A 24,257-nucleotide genomic window follows, 5' to 3' on the forward strand; every position below is an offset into this window, starting at 1 on the left:
GAGGGGCGGGGCCGCGGCCGCCCGCTGCCCGCTGCCCGCTCGGCAGGCAGCGCTGGCGGGTGTCTGGCCCTTTAAGGGCCGTCCCCGAGGAGGTGCCAGGCCCTGGTGGCTCCGGTCTCTTCTTCCTGGTCCTACGGGGCAGGGACTGCCCGTGAGGGAAGGGGCCGTGCCCGGTGCCAGCCCAGGTGCCCCCGGCCTGCCCCCATGGCCCTGGTCACAGTGAGTCGCTCGCCCCCGGCCAGCGGCCACTCCACGCCTGTGGCGCCCGCGGTGAGTCTGGCTTTGCTGTGGTCCTGACCACGCAGTTGGCTACCGGCTGGGCCCGGGGAGCACGTCCTGTCCCCGGGCAGCCTCCCCTAGAGCCCGGGGCTGTGCGGAGGAGGGCCTCAAATCTCAGGCTGGAGGGGATTCGGGGGGAGGGGTACTCAAGGCACCCAGGAACTCGCCCCAAGGCAAGATCCGGAACCCCGAGAGCCAGTCCAGTCCGCGGAGGCCCAGATCTGGGCTGACCCTTCCCACGCCCTCAGCAGCCACCCCACCTCCTGCTTCCCTCCATACCTGGACTTGGGCTGGGGCTCCCCAGTGCTTCCGGTGGGCAGTGGACTGGGGAAGAGAGAGGACTGGCATCTGACACCTTTTCTGCCCCTGCCCCACAAAGGGAATCCCCAGAGCCCCCACCCCCACCCCAGCAGCCCTGAGAGGAGGGAGAGGAGGAGAGCAGGGAGGAGGGTGCCCCTGCTCCCACTGGCCCCTGAAGGCTGCTGTCTCAGCAGGACTGGGCGTTCAAGCGGAGAAGCCGGCTCCAGCGAAGGTGAGCACCTTCCTGCCGACACAGACGCTTCCATCCAGTCCCCAGGCCTGCCCGCTGCCATCCCAGACTCCTGGTGTCAGCGTGGAAGGCTCACTGGAGGGCTCGCAGCCAAAGTTCACGGCTGCATATGTGGGCGATGTGACCCGTGGTCTGCTGGCTGCTTTGCTTTTACCTTCCCCCCAGTCAGCTGGGGCTCCTTCACCCAGTACCTAGGACTTTGGCTCAGGCCAGTAGTCACAAGTCAAAGGGCAGGATGGGACGACAGAGCCTGAGGACTCCTGGGTCTCTCTCCTGAGTTAGGCAGGCAGGAAGGAAAAGGCAACAACCTCCTCCCATCTTAGACAAGCCAGAAGAGCTGGGCCAGGGACTTGAGAGCCCCCCAGGCTGGCGCTCAGTGCGCTAAGCAGCAGCAGGAACTGGCTAAAGTGCATTCTCAGGCCCCCACTGCACACCAATCAGCCCTCTGGGGATGGGGCCCAACATTGTGTTTCAACAAGCCCTCCAGTGGATTCTGATTCAGGCTGAAGTTTGAGAAGCGCTACCCTACGGGATGTGAGGGGCCGTAACGATTTCTCCTCCACCCTGCCAGGCAGAGCTTCGCAGTGCTCCATGGGGCTGTCCTGGGACTGCAGGATGGAGGGGATAATGGTGATGCAGTGGAGGCCAGCCCTGAGCAGGTGGAGGAACCCCCGGGTGAGGAGCAGCCTCACGGAGACCAGGCAGACTGCGGGCAAACACCCCAGAGTCCCCAGAAACAGGAGCAAAGACAGCACCTGCATCTCATGGTGGAACTGCTGAGGCCACAGGACGACATCCGCCTGGTGAGGGGCCTGTTCAGAGCCCAGGAGAAGGGAGAGGCCCCCATGATGGGGGACAGAGCCAGCGTGTGTGTCTGTTTGGGGAGCAGTGGTGTGAAAGCAGGGGACATCCGATGAGTGTAGGGATCACCCAAACCCGATAACCCTGCTGTTTCAGCTAGAGGTGTTTTCAAAGGGTGAGGTCATGTCTGCAGCGATCCGAGGGCTGTGAAAGGACAGGGGAGGTTTGTCCTGTGTGAGCCCATACGGCCAAATTAGGTGCAAGAGTCAGGACTCCCATGGAGGTAGGTTTCTCCTCAACCGGCAGAAGACTTTCCTGGTAATGTAAGGTGTGTGTAAAACAGACCAGCGCCCAAAGAGGGTCTGCCAAGTCTGGTGTGCCAGAGGGGCCTAGGGAGAGGGTAGAAGCCTCGAGCACCTATGAGGGCTGAGTACAGGTGGGAGCCTGTGGACACAACCCGCTCTCCACGGCAAAATGTGGACAAGCTGCAGGAAGTCTTTTGTGAAGCTGAATTTGTAGCACAGGCACCGTTCTTTATTGTAAGATTATGTCGTTAATACTTCGGTGATAAACATTTCTTGAATGAAATGGTAGTAATAGGGTTGTTTTTTTTTTAAATCTCTTTCCTAGGTAGAAACAAAAAATAGGTGACCTAAATCAGTCTCATTGTCAACTTTTTCCCACACACTGCCCCTTTATGAAAGATGTTTGTAAAAAATTTTGTTGGACCATAAAATCTAAAAGTTGGGAACCATTGGCTTGTAACCACTGATCTTGCACCTGGGAAGAGGGGGTGGGAGTGGAGGAAGCAGGCAGGGCTGTTCTGGGCCCAGGGGTGTGTCCAGGTGGGGTGGGGGAGCAAGGTCCTCGGGCCACTGTGACTGTGGGTTTCTCTGTCCCCACCTTTCCCAGGCAGCCCAGCTGGAGGCAGCCCGGCCCCCCAGGCTCCGCTACTTGTTGGTCATTTCCACACGAGAACCTCTGAGTCAGGATGAGACAGTCCTCCTGGGGGTGGATTTCCCTGATAGCAGGTGGGAGCAGGGACAGGAAGAGAGGGGGGCGAGGAAGTGAGATGCTGGGGGACAATGGCTTTCCCTTTGTCCCCTGCCAGTTCCCCCAGCTGCACCCTGGGCCTGGTCTTGCCCCTCTGGAGTGACACCCAGGTGTACTTGGATGGAGATGGGTAAGAGGTGGCAACTGGAAAGGGAGGGGGAGGAGGGCCAGGTGGGCAGAATGACGAAGTGTGATGTATGTGAGAGGGGCTGGGCACTGGGGAACAGCAGAACTCGAAGCTGGGAGTCTGAGGCCTGAGGCTTACTCTCAGCTCTACCTCAGATTCACTGTGATCCTGGGTAAATCACCTAACTTCTCTGGGCCTCAGCCTCCCATAAATGGGCAGGCTCTCTGTCCCACAGCTTGGAGTTTGGTTTCACTCCCACCTGGTCTCCTGTAGGGGCTTCAGTGTGACATCAGGTGGGCAGAGCCGAATCTTCAAGCCGATCTCCATCCAGACCATGTGGTAAGGGCTGGGGCTGCCCAGACTCGGGCCAGCCTCATCTTGGGAGATGGCTGCAGGGCCTGGGTAAGGGCAGCAGGGAGGACAGTGTGACCCAGCCTCTCCTCCTGTCCCAGGGCCACGCTCCAGGTGCTGCACCAGGCCTGTGAGGCAGCTCTCAGCAGTGGCCTTGTTCCTGGAGGCAGTGCCCTCACCTGGGCCGGCTACTACCAGGAGAGACTGAACTCTGACCAGAGCTGCCTCAATGAGTGGATGGCCATGGCTGACCTGGAGTCTCTGCGACCTCCCAGTGCTGAGCCTGGCCAGTCAGTGCAGGGAGGGGTGGGCCTGGGGGAAGGGGGAGGGCTGGAAAGGGCAGGGGTGCCACAGTGGAAGGGAAGGGGCCCCTGACGGAGGAGCTCTGCTCCCAGGTCCTCAGAACAGGAGCAGATGGAGCAGGCCATTCGGGCTGAGCTGTGGGAAGTGCTGGATGCCAGTGACCTGGAGAGCGTCACTTCCAAAGAGGTGGGCAGGTGGCCAAGGGGCTGGGGACTGCCCAGCTGGGGCCACGAGCTTGCCTCTCCTTGGAACCCTTCCTTCCCCCTCGCTTTCCTCCCGTCCCGAACCCCTGTGATGTCTCGGCCTCAGCCCCAGGTCTGGCCTCAGCTCCACTGTCTAGATGGGAGAGGGTACTCTCCTCAGAGGCCCAGAGGGAAGGTTGGAGGATCAGGAAGCTGGAGAGCCACCCCCAGCCTCTCCTCCCTGTGGGCTCTGTCCACAGATCCGTCAGGCCCTGGAGCTGCGCCTGGGACATCCCCTCCAGCAGTACCGTGACTTCATTGACAACCAGATGCTGCTGCTCATGGCCCAGCAAGACCGGGCCTCCCGCATCTTCCCCCACCTCTACTTGGTGAGCTGCATGCTGGTGGGTGGGGTGAGGACCACTGTGGCCGGAGGGAAGGGAGAACCATGCTGCTCTTCTCTCTCTGCAGGGCTCAGAATGGAACGCGGCCAACCTGGAGGAGCTGCAGAGAAACAGGTAGGGGTCATGAGCCTGTCAGGACTACCCACCCTTTTTCTCTTGGCCTCCCCAAAAGGGGAAACCTGGCCAGCCTCTGCTTCCGACTCCCCCTGGGGCTGTGCCGTTGTGTGGGACAGACAGCAGCCTCGCTGCCCTGCTGGCCAGCCCAGGCCTGCTCTCTTCCCCTCCCTGCGCTATAAAGCAAGTGCAGAAACAGGGCCTCAACCACTCCGAGATGTGGGCAGCGGCATGTGTTGCTGAGCCTGCCTTTTTCTAGTAGAAGTCTCCTCTCTGCCTGCTCATGTCTCAGGGGAGAAGGAACTGCCCTTCTCCTGCTGGAGACCTGGCTGCCTGCTCTGATAGACACCTGTCATCTGTCCACCACGGGCTTCTGGGAGACCTGCGATAGCCCTGTTCCCCCACTGATACAGATCCACCCAATCTCAGCTTAGCTCCAAAGCTGTTCTTCAAGAATAATAGAAGGGTTAGTGTTGCAGTTGACCTCAGCTATCTGGACTAGATGGGGAAACTCAAGCCCAGCTGGGTAAGATGATTTGCTCAAGGTCACAGTCATGTGACAACTGGTTTAGTTCTCCCTCTATCACTGCTGCCTCCACCTGACTCGGAACTAAGAACTAAACAGAAAGGCCCAGGGTGTGCTGGGTGTGATGGCCAAAGAGCCTGGTGTCCCTGCCCACATCAGCCTGGCCTTGGGCCCTCTCGCACAGGGTCAGCCACATCTTGAACATGGCCCGGGAAATTGACAACTTCTACCCTGAGCGCTTCACCTATCACAATGTGCGCCTCTGGGATGAGGAGTCCGCCCAGCTGCTGCCCCACTGGAAGGAGACGCACCACTTCATTGAGGCAGCGAGGTCAGGCTCCTCCTGGCTCCCGCTGCCCACCCTTCAAGCTGTCACCAGTGCCCTCTTCCTGCCTGCCCTGCTATCAGCTCTGTTACCTTTTCCGGCCCCCAGTGTCCTTACTTCCTCCCTCTGCTCTCCCTTTACCTGCCCTTCCCCCGCTGTGCTGCAAGGCCCCTCACGGAGGGGGTGGGGGGAGCTGACCATGTTCCACCTCCCAGAGCACAGGGCACCCGGGTGCTAGTCCACTGCAAGATGGGCGTCAGCCGCTCGGCGGCCACGGTGCTGGCCTACGCCATGAAGCAGTATGGCTGGAGCCTGGAGCAGGCCCTGCACCACGTGCAGGAGCACCGGCCCATCGCCCGCCCCAACCCCGGCTTCCTGCGCCAGCTGCAAACCTACCAGGGCATCCTGACTGCCAGGTATGGAGCAGGGCAGCAAGCAGCAGGGGGTGAATGTATGTGTGTGCTGGGGGTGGCTGCTGGGTCAGTCAAAGCTGACTCAGGCAACTCCTCACAGCCGGCAGAGCCATGTCTGGGAGCAGAAAGTGGGTGGGGTCTCCCCAGAGGAGCCCCTGGCCCCCGAAGTCTTCACACCATTCTCAGCTCTTCCACCTGAACCGGGGGGCAGTGGAGAGGTGAAGGTTATCGGCTTGGAGGAGACCCAGGCAGTCCCAAAAGAAGAGCCTGGGCCAAGGCCCCGTATCAACCTCCGAGGGGTCATGAAGTCCATCAGTCTCCTGGAGCCCTCCTCGGAGCTGGAGAACACCTCAGGGGCCAGTGACCTGCCAGAGGTGAGGCTAGGGGAGATCAGTCTGCGGTGGCAGGGGAGCATGAAGAGGAGGGAGGACGGAAAAAGACCAGGACTGGCTCAGCTTTAGGCCCTGAGCTGGACCCACACTGGGATCCTCATCCAGGGTCTCCTGAGAGGTCAGGACGCTGGGGGACTGGTCCTTGTCTTCTCCACACTGTCTGCCCAATGCCTCTCAGCAACAGGCATCTTGAAATGTCCCATGAGTATACCTGAGGACAGGGACCACATCCTGGGCCCTTTCATCCTCAGAGCAGCCAAGAAGACCCAGTGAGGGCAGGTGAGGGCTCTGAAGGCACAGTCTGGAAAACTGGAGAGCAGTCACAGAATTAGGGGCAAAAGGCATCACCTGTTCTGAGGGCTCCTCAATAAGCCAGCCCCAGAATGCAGGCAAGTTTCCATGTGACCAAGGGACTAGCTTCCTAAGGGGCAGGACTGGAATGAGCATCCTTCCCAGGCCACAAGCTCCACAGCCAACTGCTGACCCTGGAGACGATTCCTACCCTAGATGGGGGTGGGTAAGATGATCTCTGAGGCTCCTCTCAAATCTGAGGAGCAACAGTCAAAGGTGAGGGAGGACAGGGGTCTTGGCACCCACACCCCCTGACTGAGTACTGACTGAGCAAGCACCCTCTCTGCTAAGTTCTGTGGGCATGAGTCTAAGACCTAAAGCTGGTCCTTGCATTAGGAAGCCAGGCCCCACATGCACCTCGAGGCCAGATGGCGACCTAAGAAAGGAAAGTCCATTGAGGATGGGAACATTTGGGAAAGGCTTCCTGGAGGAGGCATTGGGTGTGAAGGATGGGCAAGCATGGAGGGCTGATGGATGGGTGGGCATTGCCAGAGGCAGGGTGTCTTCACCCCTCACCAGCACATGCATCCACATGCCCCGTTCCAGGTCTGGCAGCAGAAGGTGTTTCCTCCATGACTCATAGGCTGACTACAAAGGCAGAGGGTCAAGAGGAAGAGCAGAGGGCCAGTGAGGTCTGGGTCTGCAGGCAGGGGCAGGCGCAGGGGGGGCTGAAGGGCTTCTTGGGGCCAGAGGATACTACAGGCAGGTAAGGGTCAAGGAGCAGGGGCAGTAAAGCTGCTGTCTTCTGTCCTAGGAAAGTGAGGACCACAAACGGCTGTTTTTCTGTTCACATTCAGCAGACATTCTGCACCTACCTTTCTGTGGGCTCTGTACTTGATGCCCCGGCCCTGGGAATCCTGCCCCATGCTGTTCTTCCTTGTACTTTCACCCATCCAGGTTTTCTCTTCCCATGAGTCTTCAGACGAAGAGCCTCAGCAGCCCTTCCCTCAGCTCCCAAGGGCCAAGCTCCGCAAGGGGCCTTGGCCTGCCCTGAAATCGCGCCAGTCTGTGGTTGCCCTCCAGAGCGCCGCCCTCGTGGCCAGCCGGACCCAGGCCTTCCAGGAGCAGGGCCAGGGGGAGGCTGGCACTTCCTCCACCCCCAGGCTTCGGAAGATGGTGAGGCAGGCCAGCGTGGATGACAGTGGAGAGGAGGGTGAAACCTGAGCCCCACACATGCCCATGTCCCCCTAGACACTAAATAGAGGCTAATGATCCACAGCTCCTCAGACAACACCCCTCACGCTTGTTGGCCTGTATACACCTCTCTTAGCTCTTCCCCTGGAGTACCCAGACCCCTGTCTCTTCAGCCTCACCTCCTACAGCCTTAAGTCTCAGACCCATGTCCACCTGTCCAAGGGCTCAAGACTGTCTGCATAACTGGGGATTTGGTAGAAAGACCGAAGGTGCCTTTGGGGGGAATAACACCCTAGTTTCATTCTCAACCCTTGCCCTGAAAGACTCACTTGCGGCCACGGAAAACAGCTTCCCAATGCTGAAAGGTCCATGCCTCCCCCTCCTGTCTGTCCCATCCCTGCTCCTCCGGCTCTCCCCCTTTTCATTCCTGGAGCCAGCAGGGCCAGAGAACCAGTGGGCCCCAAAGGCAAGACGAGCCTCAGTTCCCAGCCCCAGGAGGCTCCAAGGGGGCTGGCAGATCGCCTCCCTCACACACCTCACACCTGGCCTGAGTCTTTTCCTGCTGCCCTGGTCCTCCCACGGCACTGCACTAGGTCACGGGCACCGGGCCAAAGAGTCTTCTTTTTGACCTTCACGGCCTCTGGCCGATTTTTCATTGTCTTAATAGTATCTGGCTTTGTACTGAGAAATACACGTTTTCATATTGTTATTTTCAGTTTTATGATAATGCCATCTTTCAATCAGATCCTTCTGTTTACACAAGGAGTTTGGCCTCTCTTCACTCCTTACAGTTCTGTCACAATTCCCGGGTGGCTCGTGACAGACCTGTTTGGGGGAGTGGTGTATTTGGGGTGGAGTGGGAGGAAGAATGGGGAAGAGAAAGGAGGCGGCCAGTGCTATCTCCCTCATCTCCTAGGGCAGGGCCTGGGTAAATGGCGGCTGCCCATGCCCCTCAGGCGGGTTGGTGGTGGGAAACAAGTCTACACTGGGCAGCAGGCATTTGGCTCTGTTGGCACAGCTGAAGGGAATTACCCATGAGGTCGTGGAAGCTGCTGCTGCCTATCTGGACAAGACTAAGCCTGTTCCAACAGCTAAGACTCCTTTTGGACACTTGATGCTAGTTCTCAAGCATGTTTTGGGTCCCAAGAATATTTTCCTCCTGCTATAAAACATGAGAGACTGATTTTCCAAGCCAGCCCATTGCTGCCAGGAAAGAACCCTCAACTACTCTTTCCTTCCTGCCTAGGGGTTCCTTCTGCTTAATTTTAGTGTTCAAGAAGAGTTGGTGGTTCCATCTTTGTTGCTTCTATCCCCTCTTCACAAGACCATACTCTCTGCCCTATGACACACTATACTGGCTTTGGGGGAAGGGGCAGTGCTCAACTCCTTCCCTCAAAGTAGGTCTCAGAGGTAGGAGCTGGCACCAAATGTTCTCAGTGACTGAGATCTCCCGCCCAGTTTTAAGAATGAATCTCTCACCCAGACCCTGGTGAGACTCCCAGCACAAACCCTAAAATGCCAAGACTTGGATTCTAGCCCTGGCTTCACCACTTACATGTTACTTCACCTTGATTCTCTGTTTCTTTATGTAAAACAAAGGGATTACACCAGGAAATCCCTAAACATCCCTCTCACTTTGATACTTAAAAAAAAACAAAACATACATGTCATCTATATATTGCTAGAATTCAACCTCTAAGTGCTGTCCAGAAGAGGAATCATTTGCACCTGTCTGGGTGGCATGCCTAGGGTCACAGGATGGGGTACAGGGAAGCTAGTTCTGATTCCTGATCCACCCTGCTGAGCAAACACTGGGGGCTGCCTGACATCCTGCAGCCAACCAGGAGTCCCACCCGGACTGCCCTTTCAGTAGTCGTAGGCCGGGGCTGCGGGTGGGTGGAGGTGGCAGTGTCAGGAGGGAAGCCAAGGCCAGGCCCTGCCCTCCTGCAGTCTGTGCAGCTCAGAAGGCAGGGTCCAATCATGAACTCAGGGCTGTGGGTCCGACTAGAATCCATGAGGACTCTAAGAAGTAAGAATTAGGCAAGCAGGGAAACAAAGACTGGAGAGGAAACTATTAGCATCAATAATACAAATGATTAAGAACCATATGTATACACAAAGCTCATGCAAATATGATAAAGGGGCAACAAATAGTAAAGAAGGATATAAAATGAGAAGTAAGTCTCCTTCCCTCACTGTCCTCCAGTCTTCACTTTCATTCTTCACAGGCAATGACTTACCGGCTTCTTTAGAGTCCCTCCAAAGACACTCCATGCTTATATAATCAAATATATTGGTACATGTATTCTTTTCAAATATAGATGATAGCATACTAACATACTATTCTGCACTTTGAAAATGTTTTCATGTCATGAAGAGTTCCACACATCGGTATAAAGATTTGCCTCATTTTAAAAATAACCACACATATTCCACTTTATGGAATCCATCATTTATTTAAGTGGTCATTTATTGATGAACATTTAAGTTGTTTGCGGGTTTCTTTTTCCTCATTCCAAGTAATGCCTCGTTAAGTACGTTTGAATATACTGTCCCATGCACACATGGCCACTAAATCTGTTAGACGTATTTCTAGAATTGCTGAAGCAAAGGCTATGTGCAATTTTAATTTTGATAGGCATCGCCTGATCTTCCAAGAAGTTGCACCAATTTACAGTGAATGAGAACGTCTGTCTATGTCCTTAAAGGACTGTGCAGCTGACACATTAATATCACCTGGCAACACCCCCAGAGGGAAAAGGGGCAAGCATTATAATTACCACCGTTTTTAGAAATGAGGAAATCGAGGCTCAGAGAAGTAACTACTGAGTCTGCATAGAGCTCGAATCAGTTCCTCGGTTTCTAAATTCCTCAGTCCAGGAGCCTAACTCGGCAATGGAGAGGATGGTTCCTAGGCAGTCAACCCTCTGCTTCCACAGCCCAGCGGCCCGGCTCCAGCAGGGCTCGGAACCCCCTGCAGCGAGGGCCGGGATGACCCCGCTCCCGGAGTCCCCTCAGCTCCCACCTGATACAGGAGCCTCTCAGCAGCGGGCGCGGCCGCCCAGCCCCGACCCGAACACTTTCTGCGACCAGGAGCTCGCGTCCCTCGGGCAGCCGGTCCCCCTTGGGCCAGCCGCCACTTTCGGAACGTTCTCCCTCCGTCGAGTCCCGCTTAGCCCGGGCTAGGGCGGGGTCTCGGACGTGGCCGCTGCTCTGCCCCGAGCCAGGGCAGCCCCCCGTTAGGCCAAGTTTTCAAACGGCAAAATCAAACGCGCTGAAGAGACCGCGCCTCCGTCTCTTCACCCCGCCTTCCAGACGCCTCAGAGCCGCGGCTACCCGCAGAAACGACAGTTCGGGCCTCCGCGGCCTCTTCTACGTCAGCAGCGCCCGGGGGCCGGGAGACAAGACTTGCCTGAGTCGACCACGACGCTCGGGCGCCATCTTGCGTCACCTCCCCTGGCCTCCGGCTGAGAATCCGGAAACCACATTTCCCAGCGTGCCTAGCGTTTCTGCGCAGGCGCAAAGACTTCTCGTTTCCATGGGAACCTCGCCCCCAGAGTCCGAGCGGCTTGACTCCGCGGAGCGCGAAGGTGTTGTTTCCTTCTGAGGGGCACGGGACGGGGTCTGCAGACGGCTGAGGGGGTGAAAGTATGTGGCTTGAGGGGAGCAGGCCAGGCCAACTTCGTCTCCCGGGACCAGCGCTCCCAAGTTCTGCTGGGCGTCCCGGCGTCCGCGCGCTCCTGGGGCATCGGCGTCCTGAGGTGAAGGGGTCCGGGTCGGCCCGGGTCGGCGAGACCAGGGTCCGGCTCTGGCCCGCGCAGGCCCACTCGTCCTGACCCAGTGCTTTGTCACCCCCAGCCGAGGGCCTACGCGCCACCGACAGGTACTCCTGGGGCAGCCGGCAGGGATGGTTGGCGCTGCAGGTGAACGTGGAGGTAGCGTCGGGCAGGGCCAGGAGCTCGCCCAGGGCTGCACGCGGCTCTGCGTCTGATGGATTCGGGACCTGGGGCGACTCCCAGCTCCTGTGGGGTTCAGGTTCCCCGCTCTGGAAGATTCTGGTGCCCGTTGCGATTCCGTTGCAGAGCAGCCCCCGGCTCTATGTGACCTAGAGAACAAACTCTCTCAATCCGTTTCCTTCTCTGTGACATAAAGCGGTTGAAGCAGACGATCCCTAAGGTCCCTTCTAGCGGTGTGTTTTACATGCAGCTGAGTTCATTGCCCTTTATTGCACACCAAGTGCAAGAAGTAGGAAAGGGAACTGGTGTGGTTTGAGCAAGAGTCTCAGCTTGAAATCTGGAGTCACTTTGGGCAAAGTTATTACATCTCTTGACCCCCAGTTTCGTTATTTGCAAGACTGGGAATAATGATAGTACCACCTCAGGGTTTTGAGGATTAAGCGAGATAATGCACCTCGGTTTTGGGGGGCTTTTGGTGGCTGGCCGGCTCGAGGATCAGAACCTGTGACCTTGGTGTTATAAGGCTGCCCTCTAACAACTGAGCTAGCTGGCCAGCCCTTTTAACTATCACTTCTGATAATTTAAAAAACATTCTTTAGCCACTGTAAAACCTTTTCCTAACTTGGGGGGGGGGTGTCGGGGAGGGTGGCTGGTATGAGGATCCGAACCCTTTTTCCTAATTTTTGAAGTCACTTCCTTTATTTCTTGGCAAATCCATTCTCCTAGGCAGGATGGTTTTATAGGCTGATTCTGAGTCCTTTATCCAGGTTGGATGCTCAAGGCCAGTGTGTATCTCCTCTCTTCAGCTGTTGTCTGGATTATGTAATTACCATACAGCATCTAGGGAGAATGAAAGGCCCAACACCATATAGTAGGGACGATTCTTTCGATTTTTTCATTCCTTAAGATTCACAGAGGAGCGTAGCCTTATGACACCAAGGTCATGGTTCCTATCCCCAAACCAGCCAGCCACACACACACACACACAAAAAGATTTGTAGAGGATGTGAGCACATACATGTTATGGTGCAAAAACATATAAATATTGAATTATATTTAAGACTGGATACACACACAATTTTAAAGAATATGTAAGCATCCTGTGTTGCTTGAATTGAGTTCAAGCTTTGTGTTTTTTTTTTTAAAAAAAGATGACGGGTAAAGGGATCTTAACCCTTGACTTGGTGTTGTCAGCACCTTGCTCACCCAGTGAGCAACCGGCCATCCCTATATGGGATCCGAACCCGTGGCCTTGGTGTTATCAGCACCGCACTCTCCTGAATGAGCCACAAGCCGGCCCCTCAAGCTTTGTGTTAATGGGGAATTAACAAGGAGCTTTGAATTAGTGATAAAAATGTATTTGCTATTTTTTTAAGTCTGGGAACTCCCAGTAGCTTCACAAACAAGACTCCATTTATCCAACAAACATCTTTATGGGGAAGCTGCATTCCATGAACATTTTTTGATGGCCTTGGTGTTATCAGCCCCGCACTCTCCTGAATGAGCCACAAGCCGGCCCCTCAAGCTTTGTGTTAATGGGGAATTAACAAGGAGCTTTGAATTAGTGATAAAAATGTATTTGCTATTTTTTTAAGTCTGGGAACTCCCAGTAGCTTCACAAACAAGACTCCATTTATCCAACAAACATCTTTATGGGGAAGCTGCATTCCATGAACATTTTTTGAGCATCTGTTATGTACATGCTACTGTGCGGGGTGCTCTGAGGGATATGAAGATGTATAAGACAATCTTTCTCCTCAAGAAACAGAGTCTAGTAGAGAAGACCAATTATGCTTACAAAACACATGTAATTCAAGTAGAAAGTGATGTGTCATAAGAGAGGTGCAGGTAACTGTGCTATGAAGATTCAGAGGCAGGAGAGACCACTGCTGAGTCACGGTATAATAGGAGAATCAAGGAGGAGGCAGCAGTTGAACCTCCTAAGGATGTAGAAAATATGGATATGCCAAGAAGTAGGGAAAAGCTATTCTGGGCACCCTTCCCACAGCCTTGAGATACATGGAGAAGTGTCTGTAGCCCTGACTAGTTGGTGAGCTCCTAAAAGGCAGGGACTGTGTTTTGGTCAGTGTTTGACTCCCCCACATGGCACAAAGTGGGCACGCAGTAAATATTAGTGAGTGAATAGAGGCTATGAGTTTCCTGCAGGGAGGAACCAAGCTATGGTCTCTATATTACCCAGAGGCTGTTTTATTAGATGGGCATGCCTCTTTACAGCCCCTCTTGAGGGGGAGAATGTGAACAGGCAGACGATTATGGGGCAAGGGCGATACTGTTGACATATTTAATATGGTACCAAACAGCTGAGAGCCCAACAAGTTCTCATAAACGAATAGGAGGGTTCGTGAGCCTCCTTCCCTGGAATCAAGGTGAAGAACCACAGGGGAGGAAACTGAGGCACAGGATTATGAAGCAGTCTGAATACTCCTTTGGCTCTTGTGTCCATTCTTGGCTCTTTTTCTAAGGCCCACTCCTCCCGAGGGACAGTTATCTCCCATCTGTGACCCACTTGGGAGTGGAAAACCATGTCCACCACATCAATGATTGCCAAGGCCTGCAGCTGCAAAAGAATGAAGTTGGCTTTAGCAGCACCATCTTCAGGCTGACTTTCGGGGCCCTGCCCTTCTCCAGTCCTGCCCAGGGCTGAGCCTGTGTCAGGAGCTAGTGCTGAAGTAGACCCCTCTGAGACAGGTGTCTAGTGACCTTCAGAGAGGAGAACTACCTCAGGACCTGGGATGCAGGTGTCTCTTGAGGAGGGCATGAGTGTGAGAAGATTGAAAGGAGGATGACTTGAGGATAGGGCACATCCTTCCAAGTCCTGTTTAACTCATCCAAGGTCTAGATTTCCTCTAGAATCCTGTTGCCCAGAGGGTGCAGTCATCCTCAGAACGAGGAAGCTGGGGAGAGGTTAAGTAGATACAACCAGAGAGGGGATAGAGCACAACTGACTGCCTTTTTTGTCCCTAGATAGTGGATGGTGCTGGACTTCTAAGGACCACAAATGCTTCTTTTCCTGGAGCTGCACCCTGAGGTGAGCTATTACATCATTTTTCTGTCAGCCTGTGCTCCCACATGGAGCCTTGCTTTTCCTCTTCATCCTGCCTCCCCACTTTGCTTGCTCTCCAGTGGCTGCAGGTAAGTGCCGCCAGAATGTGTCAGGATTCCTTTGTAGCTAAGTACCATGTGAAGCCTTAGTAACTCCAGGCCTGGCGCTTGAGAGGAGGTTGTGAGAGCTCAGTGCCTACATCAGCCTTCTTCTGGGGCATTATGAGTCCTTTACAATTTATAAAACTGTGTCACTTTCCTGTGATCTCATTTTATCTCAACAACAGCTGGAAGCTCTTGTACTATAACTTTCACTTTTCCATATGAGGGGTCTGAGTGCTTGGGTTATAGGTCAGAGAGCCAAATGATGGCACTGAGACCAGTGATCTCTCCACTGCCTCTGTTATCACTGAAGGGATGCCATCTGGCTGCTGGCAAGGCCACGGTCCTAGGCTAACCTGAAACTAGACCAAGACTCTCCTTCTTTCCCATTTCAGCCAGAATTTCCTGCCCATTTTCCTCAGTTTTCCATCCCAGCCCAGGTTATCTCTGTCAGACAAAGTTGATCAGAGCCTGTCATTCTCCTGCCCTTGCTAGACACGGACTTGTTCTCACAGCAGCAGGTCCCATCAGAGAGCTAGTGCTCCTCCCCTTGAGTCTGCTAGGTTTGCCCTCTCCCAGGCGGGCACCCTGTATAGCTGGGATGCTTTAGGGGATTCTGCATCTGGGCTAGAGGAAGAATAGGAAAGCTGGTCTCTCACTGGGCGGGGAGGGAAGTTAGCAAAAGTTTGACTGAGGAAACTGGCCTGGGTGGTAATGCCACACCACACCCCATCGGCACCCTTGGCAGCAGCTCAGTGAGCCTCAAAGGTAAAGGTGGTGAGGTGGGTATGGCAGGGAAGGGCACAACAAGTTGTAAGCCCAGGCTAAAGCAGCATCCCACGTGCTGGCCTAACTCAAGCCAGACACAGTTGTGGGAGTGGGTTCAGCTTTGGGTGAAGGAGGATGCCCCTGGAGGCTCAGGTGGGGAGAGGGGGCTGATTATATGCATCCTACATAATTTATCTTCATATGGCCTGAGAAGGCTTAGAGCTGGGCAGATCTAGCCAGGACAGCACATACTGCTATGCAGCTCATCTCCTGGTTTGGTGGACTGGCTCTCATCCTATGAAGGCCCACAAGTGACCTTTTCCATACCCTCCACCCTCACTTGTGGCTCAACTAAATGCCTCCTCTAGCTCTGTTCACAGATGGATGATCTCATCGTCCCAAATGTTCCTATGCTAGGTGGACCTCTACCTCCTCAGATTGTCCTCCTTCCTGCTGACCAGTGACCTTTTCCATACCCTCCACCCTCACTTGTGGCTCAACTAAATGCCTCCTCTAGCTCTATTCACAGATGGATGATCTCATCGTCCCAAATGTTCCTATGCTAGGTGGACCTCTACCTCCTCAGATTGTCCTCCTTCCTGCTGACTCAAAGCTCTTTTTTTCAACACAGAAATGGGAAATTGGGAGTGAGGCTGAGTGCCATGGTGGATACAGTAAGTGGTTAGGGGGCAACAGATGGAATTACTTTGGGGTCATTGGGATCCCCGAGCTGGTGAGCAGAGATCCCCCTACCCAGGTACTGCTGAGTATCACATTTGGTGGGTGGGGCTGGCCTAGAGTGAGGCGTACATACTGTCACTACAGCAAGATCTGCAGGTTGTTACACTGGCCCACCCACCATCCTCTTCTAGCCTCATCCTCCACCTCAGCCCTCCGTGTTTATTCATCTCTCCCTTCTCTTCCTCCTCTCCTCCCTCTTGGCAGTGCCAGCAATAGTTGCCGACCACAGGGTCACATACCCTTGCCTGACCCACCCACAGCTGAGCTTCCTAGAAATGCTTGTGTTGGCTGCACGCTGCAGGACTTGTGCTCCTGGGCTGATAGGTCTGATTCCTCTCCTTTTACAAAGGAAAAAGGACTCAGATGAGAGACGAGGTTAGGGCAAGAAGACTAAGAACTATGTTGAGGCTAGATGGGAAGGAGCTATGTTGAGGGGGTGCTACCTGAGAAGAACTGAAGGCCCCAGTAACCTGAGAGAGCCATAAGAGCGTGAAGGTCCCTGAGAATGGGTGTGTGGCCACTTGAGGCTGGTCTGATGGAGGGTCTGTCCTCGGAAGGAGAGTTCTGTTTCTCTTTGGACCCCTGTTTGAGTCTGATGGACTGTGAAGGATCCATTTGATAGGAAGGCTGAGATAAACAAAATCTTGAGTTCCAAACCAGCCGCTCCTGCTGACTTCGATTTTCTCTAGTCTCCTGCACCCAGGTATAAACCTCAGGGTGATAACTCTCACTTTCTACATTTAATCAGTTATCAAATTCTGATGGTTCTTCATAGAACAGTTGCCTTTTAGTCCCACTTCCTCCTCCTACCTTCCCTGTTCCCTTGACTCAACCACTGTAATAGCCTCCTAACTGGTTGTGCCCTTCAGTCTGTCCGAAGCATCATGACTAAATTCACCTTTCAGAGCTATTCTATCACTGCACAGGCATTACTCCCATGTTCCATGCCTTTGGCAGTGTTCTCCGTTGCCTGCCAAGTGCAGTACAGGTTGTCTGTTCTTTTACTCGGGGCCTTTCCCAATCTGGCACCAGCCCACCTTCATGGCTTTATCTTCCAGAACGTCCTACTGTGTACCTTTCACTGTGATCAAACTAGACTACTGTGGGCCGGCCCGTGGCTCACTCGGGAGAGTGCGGTGCTGATAACACCAAGGCCCCGGGTTCGGATCCTATATAGGGATGGCCGGTTCGCTCACTGGGTGAGCGTGGTGCTGACAACACCAAGTCAAGGGTTGAGATCTCCTTACCGGTCATCTTTAAAAAAAAAAACAAAAAAAAAAAAACTAGACTACTATTTCTCAAAAACACATTTTCTACCTCTTCACCTTTGCTTATGCTGTTCTCTCTATCTGGGAGGGTCCCCTCCAGCATTCATTTCACCATTTAAAAAATATCTATTGAGCACTTTCTTTTTATTTTGAAAAATTTCAGACCTCTAGAGAAGTTGAAATAATAATATGATGAACATGCATATACTCTGCATATAGATTCATCAGTTATTGTCACATTTCTTTCTTCTGTTTTTTTTTCCCTCTGGATCCATTGAAAATAAGTTGCAGGAATTGTGACACTTCACCCCTGACTATTTTGGCTCATATCTCCTAATAATGATGACATTTTCCTATGTAACCACAATATCCTTTTTTTATTAAAAAAAACAGAATTGTGGTAAAGTGTACACAACATAAAATTTACTATTTTAGCCACTTTGAGGTGTATAATTGTGGCATTATGTACCTTCACAGTGTTATGCAACCATCACCATTATCCATTTCCAGAACTTTATCATTACAAACAGAAACTCTGTATTCATTAAACAGTAACTTCCCATTTCCCTCTGATAACCTCTCACACTTTGTCTTTGTGAATTTACCTCTTCTAGTTACCTCATGTAAGTGGAGACCCACATTATTTGTCCTTTTGTGAGTGGCTTATTTCACTTAGCATGATGTTTTCAAGGTTCATCCATGTCGTAGCATGTATCAGAATTTCATTTCTTTAAGGCTGAATAATATTCCCTTGTATGGATATACCACATTTTGTTTATCCACTCATTTATGGATGGACATTTGGATTGTTTTAACCTTTGGATATTGTGAATAATGCTGCTATGAACGTCGGTTTACAAGTGTTTGTTTCAGTCCCTGCTTTCAGTCTTTTTGGGTATATACCTAAGAGTGGAATTGCTGGATCATATGGTAATTCTATGTTTAACTTTCTGCAGAGCTGCCAGACTTTTCCATAGCAACCAAGAAATTATGATGCAATATTGTTATATAGCCTACAGACCATGATTACATTTCCCTAAATATCCCTAAATTTTCCATTACAGCTTTTTAGAAAAATTTGATCCAGGATCCAATCAGGGATTACAGATTATGTTTGGTTGTCATGTCTCTTCATTCTTCTTTAATCTAGAATAGTCTTCCTGCCTTTTTTTTAAATAGGTGAAATTAATTTTAATATTATAAATACAACATATACAGAATATTAACATTTTAGTATATAACCAGTATAAAATTATTAATGAGATACTTTGTATTTCTTTTATTTTTTTTTAACTTTTAAACTTTTATTGAATCAAAATTGATTAAACATATTTTTGGGGTTCAACATTGACATATGTTGATCAAATCAATATTACTAGAATATATATTGTTACAAATCATACTTATTCTTTATGCCACATGTCCAATCTCTCCCCATCCCCCTCTCCCTCACCCCTCTAATTACCCTAGATTTCTTCTCTCCCTCTGAAAGAGTAATGGTTACTCTGTTGATTTGTTGCCTAGATGATCTGTCCAATGCTGAGAGGTGTGTTCAGGACCCCCAATATTGTAGAGCAGATACTTCTTATGTCACTCTGGAATGAGCTTTGTGAAGAGAGACATCCTCTTCTTTTCTTTATCTCTGCTGGCGACTCTCCTTGTGTCAATGCACTCCAGTGGTTGGCGGACCATCTGCATGGTGGTTGTGGCATCTAGCCACTTTTGTGGCAGCCGTGGTTATTGTGGTGGGCCACCTACATGGAGGTGATGTTTTTGGCATGCTCCTTGGCATTGGTGGTGTGCCTGGTTGTGGGGAGGGGTCTGGTCCGCAGATCCATGCCTCGGGTCCCCTGGCAGGCCTTGGGGCACTGACATGGTGTGCCTGGTTGTGGGGAGGGGTCTGGTCCGCAGATCCATGCCTCGGGTCCCCTGGCAGGCCTTGGGGCACTGACATGGTGTGCCTGGTTGTGGGAGGGGGGTCTGGTCCCCATTTCCATGCCTCAGGTCCCCGGGTGGGCTAGAAGGCCCTGGTGTGGTGTGCCTGGTTGAGGGAAGGGGGTCCAGTCCCCTTCTCCATGCCTTGGGTCCCTGGGCGGGCCCCAAGGTGCTGGCGTGGTGTGCCTGGTTGTGGGAGGGGGGTCCGGTCCCCGGATCCAAGCCTCGGGTCCCCAGGTGACTCATGAGGTGCTGGTGGTGTGCCTGAGGGGGCTCTGGTCTCTGGCTCCGTACCTCACGTCCCTGGGAGGACCTGAGGTGCTGGTGGTGTGTCTGAGATGGAACTAATTTTTTTGTCCTTTGCTTACTTCTAAAGTGGGAGAACTTCCTGTTGGGACCAGTACTTGAGCTCTGTGGTTTAGCTAAATTGCTGCTTTGCTGCAGTCTTCCCTAGAGAAGACTTTTTGTGCAGCACAGGTTATAATGGTTGACTTTATAGGTACTTGCAGCTCACCAGAGACCTAGTGCACACCTGGGTTGCGTAGAAACTGTGATTTGGGCCAGAGTCTTTTCATCAACTGCATCCCATGCATTTCTATATTCCTGACCAGTCTCCTCTGAGTGGTCCTATTCTGATTGAGATGCAGATCAGCTGTCCTTGCTATGCCCCATTGTCCCCCCGGCGGGCCTGTCTCTCCCACTGCCAGTGCTGCAAACACTTCCCGTGCAATGGTCTGTGCAGCAGTCCCTTGCAGTGACTCACCGGCCTCTGAGTGGCTCCATTTCTTCAGCTGTTCTGGCTCCTCACTCCTATGTGGGTCCACGGGAACCCTGTTAGTGGTCTTGCTGGCCTGGGGGCCACCAAGGCCCTCTTCTCCCCTGCCACCTCCAAGCAACTCCATCTGAAGGGCACAGCTGTGGCTTTTGCTGTCTCCTGCTCTGTGTGCTCAGTTGTTCTAGCCTTAAAGCAGCCACGGCACGAAGTAGACAGAGCAGTTTTTTCTTTCTCCCATCGTGGCTTCTCCTGCCTTCATTCTTCCCCTGAGCTCTCGTGGCCCCAGCTTGGCTGTTGTTGCTTTTTTATATAGGTGTAATTGGTTGATTTCTGGGAGAGAGTGACGCTGAGGACCGCTTATTTCACCATCTTGACTGAAACCCCCCTTCCTGCCTTTTTGATTTTCATGATGTTGACATTTTTGAAGAATCCAAGTTAGTCGTCTTACAGAATATTCTTTAATCTGGGTTTATTTGAATGTTCCTATAGTTAGATTTAGGTTAAGCCTTTTTGCAAGAATACTGAATACTACTACAAGAATACTACATAAGAATACTACATTAGCTGGCTGGTTAGCTCACTTGGTTAGAATATGGTGCTGATAACAGCAAGGTCAGAGGATCAAATCCCAGTACTAACCAGCTGCCAAAAACAAACAAAAAAACAAGAATAATATGTTCTTCCTGTTTGTTGCATTACTTTAGTCATATAATGTTGCTTTATCCCATTATTAATGATACTGAGTTTAATTACTTGGTTAAGATGGTATCTACAAAATCTCTCCATTGTCAAGGAACCCTTTTCCCTTTTTAAGTAATCTTCTGGGTGCTAAGTTGAGACCATGTGAATATCCTGTTCCCCAACAACCTATCAACCCCTGGTTTTAACATCAAGTGATACTCTTTGCCTAAATTATTTGTTTCATTGTGCTTTAAAAATTATACCATTCCTTCTACATTTATTATGCATTTAATATATGTTTTAGTCTGTTTTGTGTTGCTATAACAGAATGCTTGAGACTGGGTAATTTATAAGGAAAAGAGGTTTATTTGGCTTACAATTCTGGAACAGCTGCATTTGGCATGGGCCTCAGGCTGCTTCTACTCATGGCGGAAAGTGGCAGGCAGCCAGTGGGTTCAAGCAGATCACATGGCGAGAGGAAGCAAGAGATTGAGAGAAGGTGCCAGGGTCCTATGAACAACAAGCTCAGGAACTAATAGAGCGAGAACTCACTCATTACTCCCCCTCCCCCAGGGAGAGCATTAATCCATTCATGAGGGATCTGCCCCCATGACTCAGTTTCCAACACTGCCACATTGGAGATCGAATTTCCACATGAGTTTTGGAGGGGACAACACATCCAAACTCCATCAATATGATAAGGTATTATTCTTCAGTAAAAAAGAATTTTCCTGTATCCCCTTTTTTAATATCACTGTAGATTCATCTGTTCTTTTTTTTTTTTTTCTTTCCTTTTTTTTGTCTTTTTTACTGACCGGTAACGGGATCACAACCCTCGGTGTCGTGCCCGTACCGGGGACCGGCAATGGGATCGCAACCCTCGGTGTCGTGCCTGCACCGCGCTCAACCAGTGAGCGGGAACCAGTCTCCACATGGGATCCGAACCCTCGGCGGGAGCGCTGCTGCGCTCCCAAGCGGCGCACTCTCCAGTGCGCCACCGGGCCGGCCCATCTGTTCTTTTTTTTAATTTAATGTGTTACAAGTCATTGCAATTATTATCCTTTTTGATGATCAAATTTTCCTATATTTGGCCATTGAGAACTTCCTCACGCTGGCCCCAGGTCCTTTTGTCATGTTTCTATTAATCTTTGAGCACTTTGTTGCTTTCTAGCATAATGTTTCAGATGCGTGGAATCAGCCATTTGTCCAAAGATCCCTGGTTTCTTTAAGTGGGAAAAGATATTTAGAAACTAAGATCAAGGTTCTAGGTGTGCTCATTGCTTCAAGAGTTGTATTGCTTCTAGGCCTTTTCTTTCTTTCTGTCTTTTTTTTTTTTTTTTTTTTTTTTTGGCAGCTGGCCAGTACAGGGATCCAAACCCTTTACCTTGATGTTATCAGCACCACATTCTAACCAAGTAAGCTAACCGGCTAGCCCTGCTCTAGGCCTTTTCAATGGACAGAGAATTTTAAAAATTTCCCTTTAATCAATGAGCTTTAAGACTTTTGCTTCTGGGGCTGGCCCGTGGCGAGTGTGGTGTTGATAACACCAAGGCCATAGGTTCGGATCCCTATATAGGGATGGCCGGTTAGCTCACTTGGGAGAGCATGGTGCTGACAACACCAAGTCAAGGGTTAAGATCCCCTTACCAGTCATCTTTAAAAAAAAAAAAGACTTCTGCTTCTGACCATATTAGAGCCTTTCCATTGTAAACAACTATAAAACTGGGTAAAATATATAGGGTGACTATTATTAGGCTTTCAACAATAGGCAGGATTGTGATTACTGAGAGGAGAAAGATATTTGAGTTGAGCCACACGTTAACCCTGGCCCTTAACCTCTGCCTGGAGACAGTTTGCTGAGCACAGCACAGAGGTGGGGACTAAGCAGAACACAACAGTTCTGTTGAACTGATAAGGCAGAACTCAGAGCTGAGGGCAGCTGGAAATTACAGGGCAGAATGCTGGAGAGGTGGGAGCTGTGCAGAGGCAGGGGATGCTCAGAGGTCTGTATGTGGGTTTTCTGTGAATCCTTCGCTGAGAGCTGAGCTGCACTTGTGTAGGATGAGACTTTGTGAGACCTGGCAGAGGCTGCTGCTGCTGTGGGGTTGGAAGTGGAATGGAGATACTAAAGGTCACACAGTGCAGGTAGAATTTGAGTTCTGACCTAGCCAGGGTGGAAATACTTCATTAATATCTTGGGCATTGAGCTGACACACCAGAAATGCCATGCCTCAGGAATAAGGACCATGACCTAGAGCAGGGGGAGGCAAACTACAACCTGCCCAAATCTTGCCCACTACGGGCCAAGTAGGGCCATGCATATTTATTTACATGTTGTCTATGGCTGATTTTACATTATAGTGGCAGAGCTGAGTAGTTGTAACAGAGACGACATACCCTGAAAAGCTTAAAATATTTACTATCTGGCCCTTTATAGGAGTCGGCTCCATAGAGTAAGGGCAACTCTAAGCCTATCCTAATAAAGCTTGTAATCAAGTCTCAGAATGATCAAGGAGAATTGCCAGAAATGAGTTTCTTGCCAGAACAAAGCTCTCAGCATTTTTTAAAAGAAGACATTCCGACAAGTTACACCATATAATAAAAAACTTATTAGTCATTCAATGAAGAAGGAAAATATAACCCATAGTCAAGAAAAAAAAGCAATTAGTAGAAACATACCCTCAGATGACTCAGATATTGAAATTAATGGACAAGGTCTTTAAAGCAGCTACTATAAATGTGAGGGCTTAAAGGAGAATATGGCAGTCTTAACAGGAAATCTCAGCAGAGAAATTGAAACTGTGAAAAATAACCAAAGAATGATTCTAGAATTGAAAAGGGCAGTATGTGAAATAAAAATCCATTGAGTGGGCTTAACAGAAGATAGAAGAAGACGACCTGGCAGAAGAAAGGGATATGAGCTCGAAGACAGGTCTAAAGAAATTATCTCTACTGATAATCAGAGATAAAAATATTGAAGAGAAATGAATAGAGCCTCAGTGAGAGAGTTGAGAGAAAATGGGACAGACAAAGACACCTGAAGAGAAGATGATAGTCCAGAAAATTCTGAAATTTGATGAGAAGTATTCACTTACAGATTCAAGAAGCTTGGTAAACCCCAAATGGGATGAATACAAATAAAATCACACCTAGACCAAGCACATGATAGTCAAATTGCTGAAAACCAAAGGCTAAGAAAATACGGACCATCCCTGACTTACAGTGGTTCGACTTAACTGATTTTTCAACTCTACACTATGAGAAATGCTAAAGGAAGCTATTCAGGCTGAAAGGAAATTTAGAAACTTAGATCTGTGGGAGGGAATGAAGAGCCACAGAAATTATAATATCTGGGTAAATAGAAAAAAATAGCTTTTTTCTTCTCTTAATTCCCATAGAAGGCAAATGACTGTTTACAGCAAAAGTACTGTTATTTATTTTATTTTATTTTTTTCCCTTTTTGTCTTTTTTCGTGACCGGCAATGGATCGCAACCCTCAGTGTTGCGCCCGGACCGGGACCGGCAACAGGATCGCAACCCTCGGTGTTGCGCCCGCACCCCGCCCAGCCAGTGAGCGGCCGGTCTGTATGTGGGATCCGAACCCTCGGCGGGAGCGCCACCACACTCCCAAGCGGCGCACTATAGCAGTGCGCCACCGGGCCG

At 51.1% G+C, this 24,257-nt stretch overlaps 1 protein-coding gene and 1 long non-coding RNA gene across 2 annotated transcripts in view; both read left to right on the forward strand.

The window, feature by feature from the left end:
- The first annotated feature begins 204 nt into the window (after nucleotides 1–204).
- SSH3 (slingshot protein phosphatase 3) lies at nucleotides 205–8,020 on the forward strand. The gene is made up of 14 exons (XM_008572081.1): nucleotides 205–270; nucleotides 774–811; nucleotides 1,401–1,632; nucleotides 2,543–2,661; nucleotides 2,742–2,813; nucleotides 3,084–3,149; nucleotides 3,263–3,451; nucleotides 3,557–3,650; nucleotides 3,907–4,035; nucleotides 4,118–4,164; nucleotides 4,875–5,021; nucleotides 5,231–5,431; nucleotides 5,529–5,802; nucleotides 7,069–8,020. The coding sequence occupies exons 1-14, from the start codon at nucleotides 205–207 to the stop codon at nucleotides 7,333–7,335; spliced, it is 1,941 nt and encodes a 646-aa protein (XP_008570303.1). The 3' UTR covers nucleotides 7,336–8,020.
- A 2,886-nt stretch (nucleotides 8,021–10,906) lies between these two features.
- The window catches only part of LOC103589978, a 49,954-nt gene continuing 36,603 nt past the window's right edge, over nucleotides 10,907–24,257 (forward strand). Inside the window, exons 1-2 of the long non-coding RNA XR_550430.1 lie at nucleotides 10,907–11,188; nucleotides 14,247–14,310. This is a non-coding gene — a long non-coding RNA (uncharacterized LOC103589978). The remainder of the gene's footprint in view (nucleotides 11,189–14,246; nucleotides 14,311–24,257) is intronic.

The sequence above is a fragment of the Galeopterus variegatus genome, unplaced genomic scaffold (genome assembly GCF_000696425.1).
Source record: "Galeopterus variegatus unplaced genomic scaffold, G_variegatus-3.0.2 Scaffold752, whole genome shotgun sequence".
Classification (NCBI taxonomy): domain Eukaryota; kingdom Metazoa; phylum Chordata; class Mammalia; order Dermoptera; family Cynocephalidae; genus Galeopterus; species Galeopterus variegatus.

Coding starts and splice junctions, on each gene's coding strand:
- SSH3 (XM_008572081.1), top strand. CDS start 205: ATGGCCCTGGTCACAGTGAGTCGCTCGCCCCCGGCCAGCGGCCACTCC. Junction 2,662..2,741: donor GTGGATTTCCCTGATAGCAG/GTGGGAGCAGGG, acceptor GTCCCCTGCCAG/TTCCCCCAGCTGCACCCTGG. Junction 4,036..4,117: donor TCTTCCCCCACCTCTACTTG/GTGAGCTGCATG, acceptor CTCTCTCTGCAG/GGCTCAGAATGGAACGCGGC.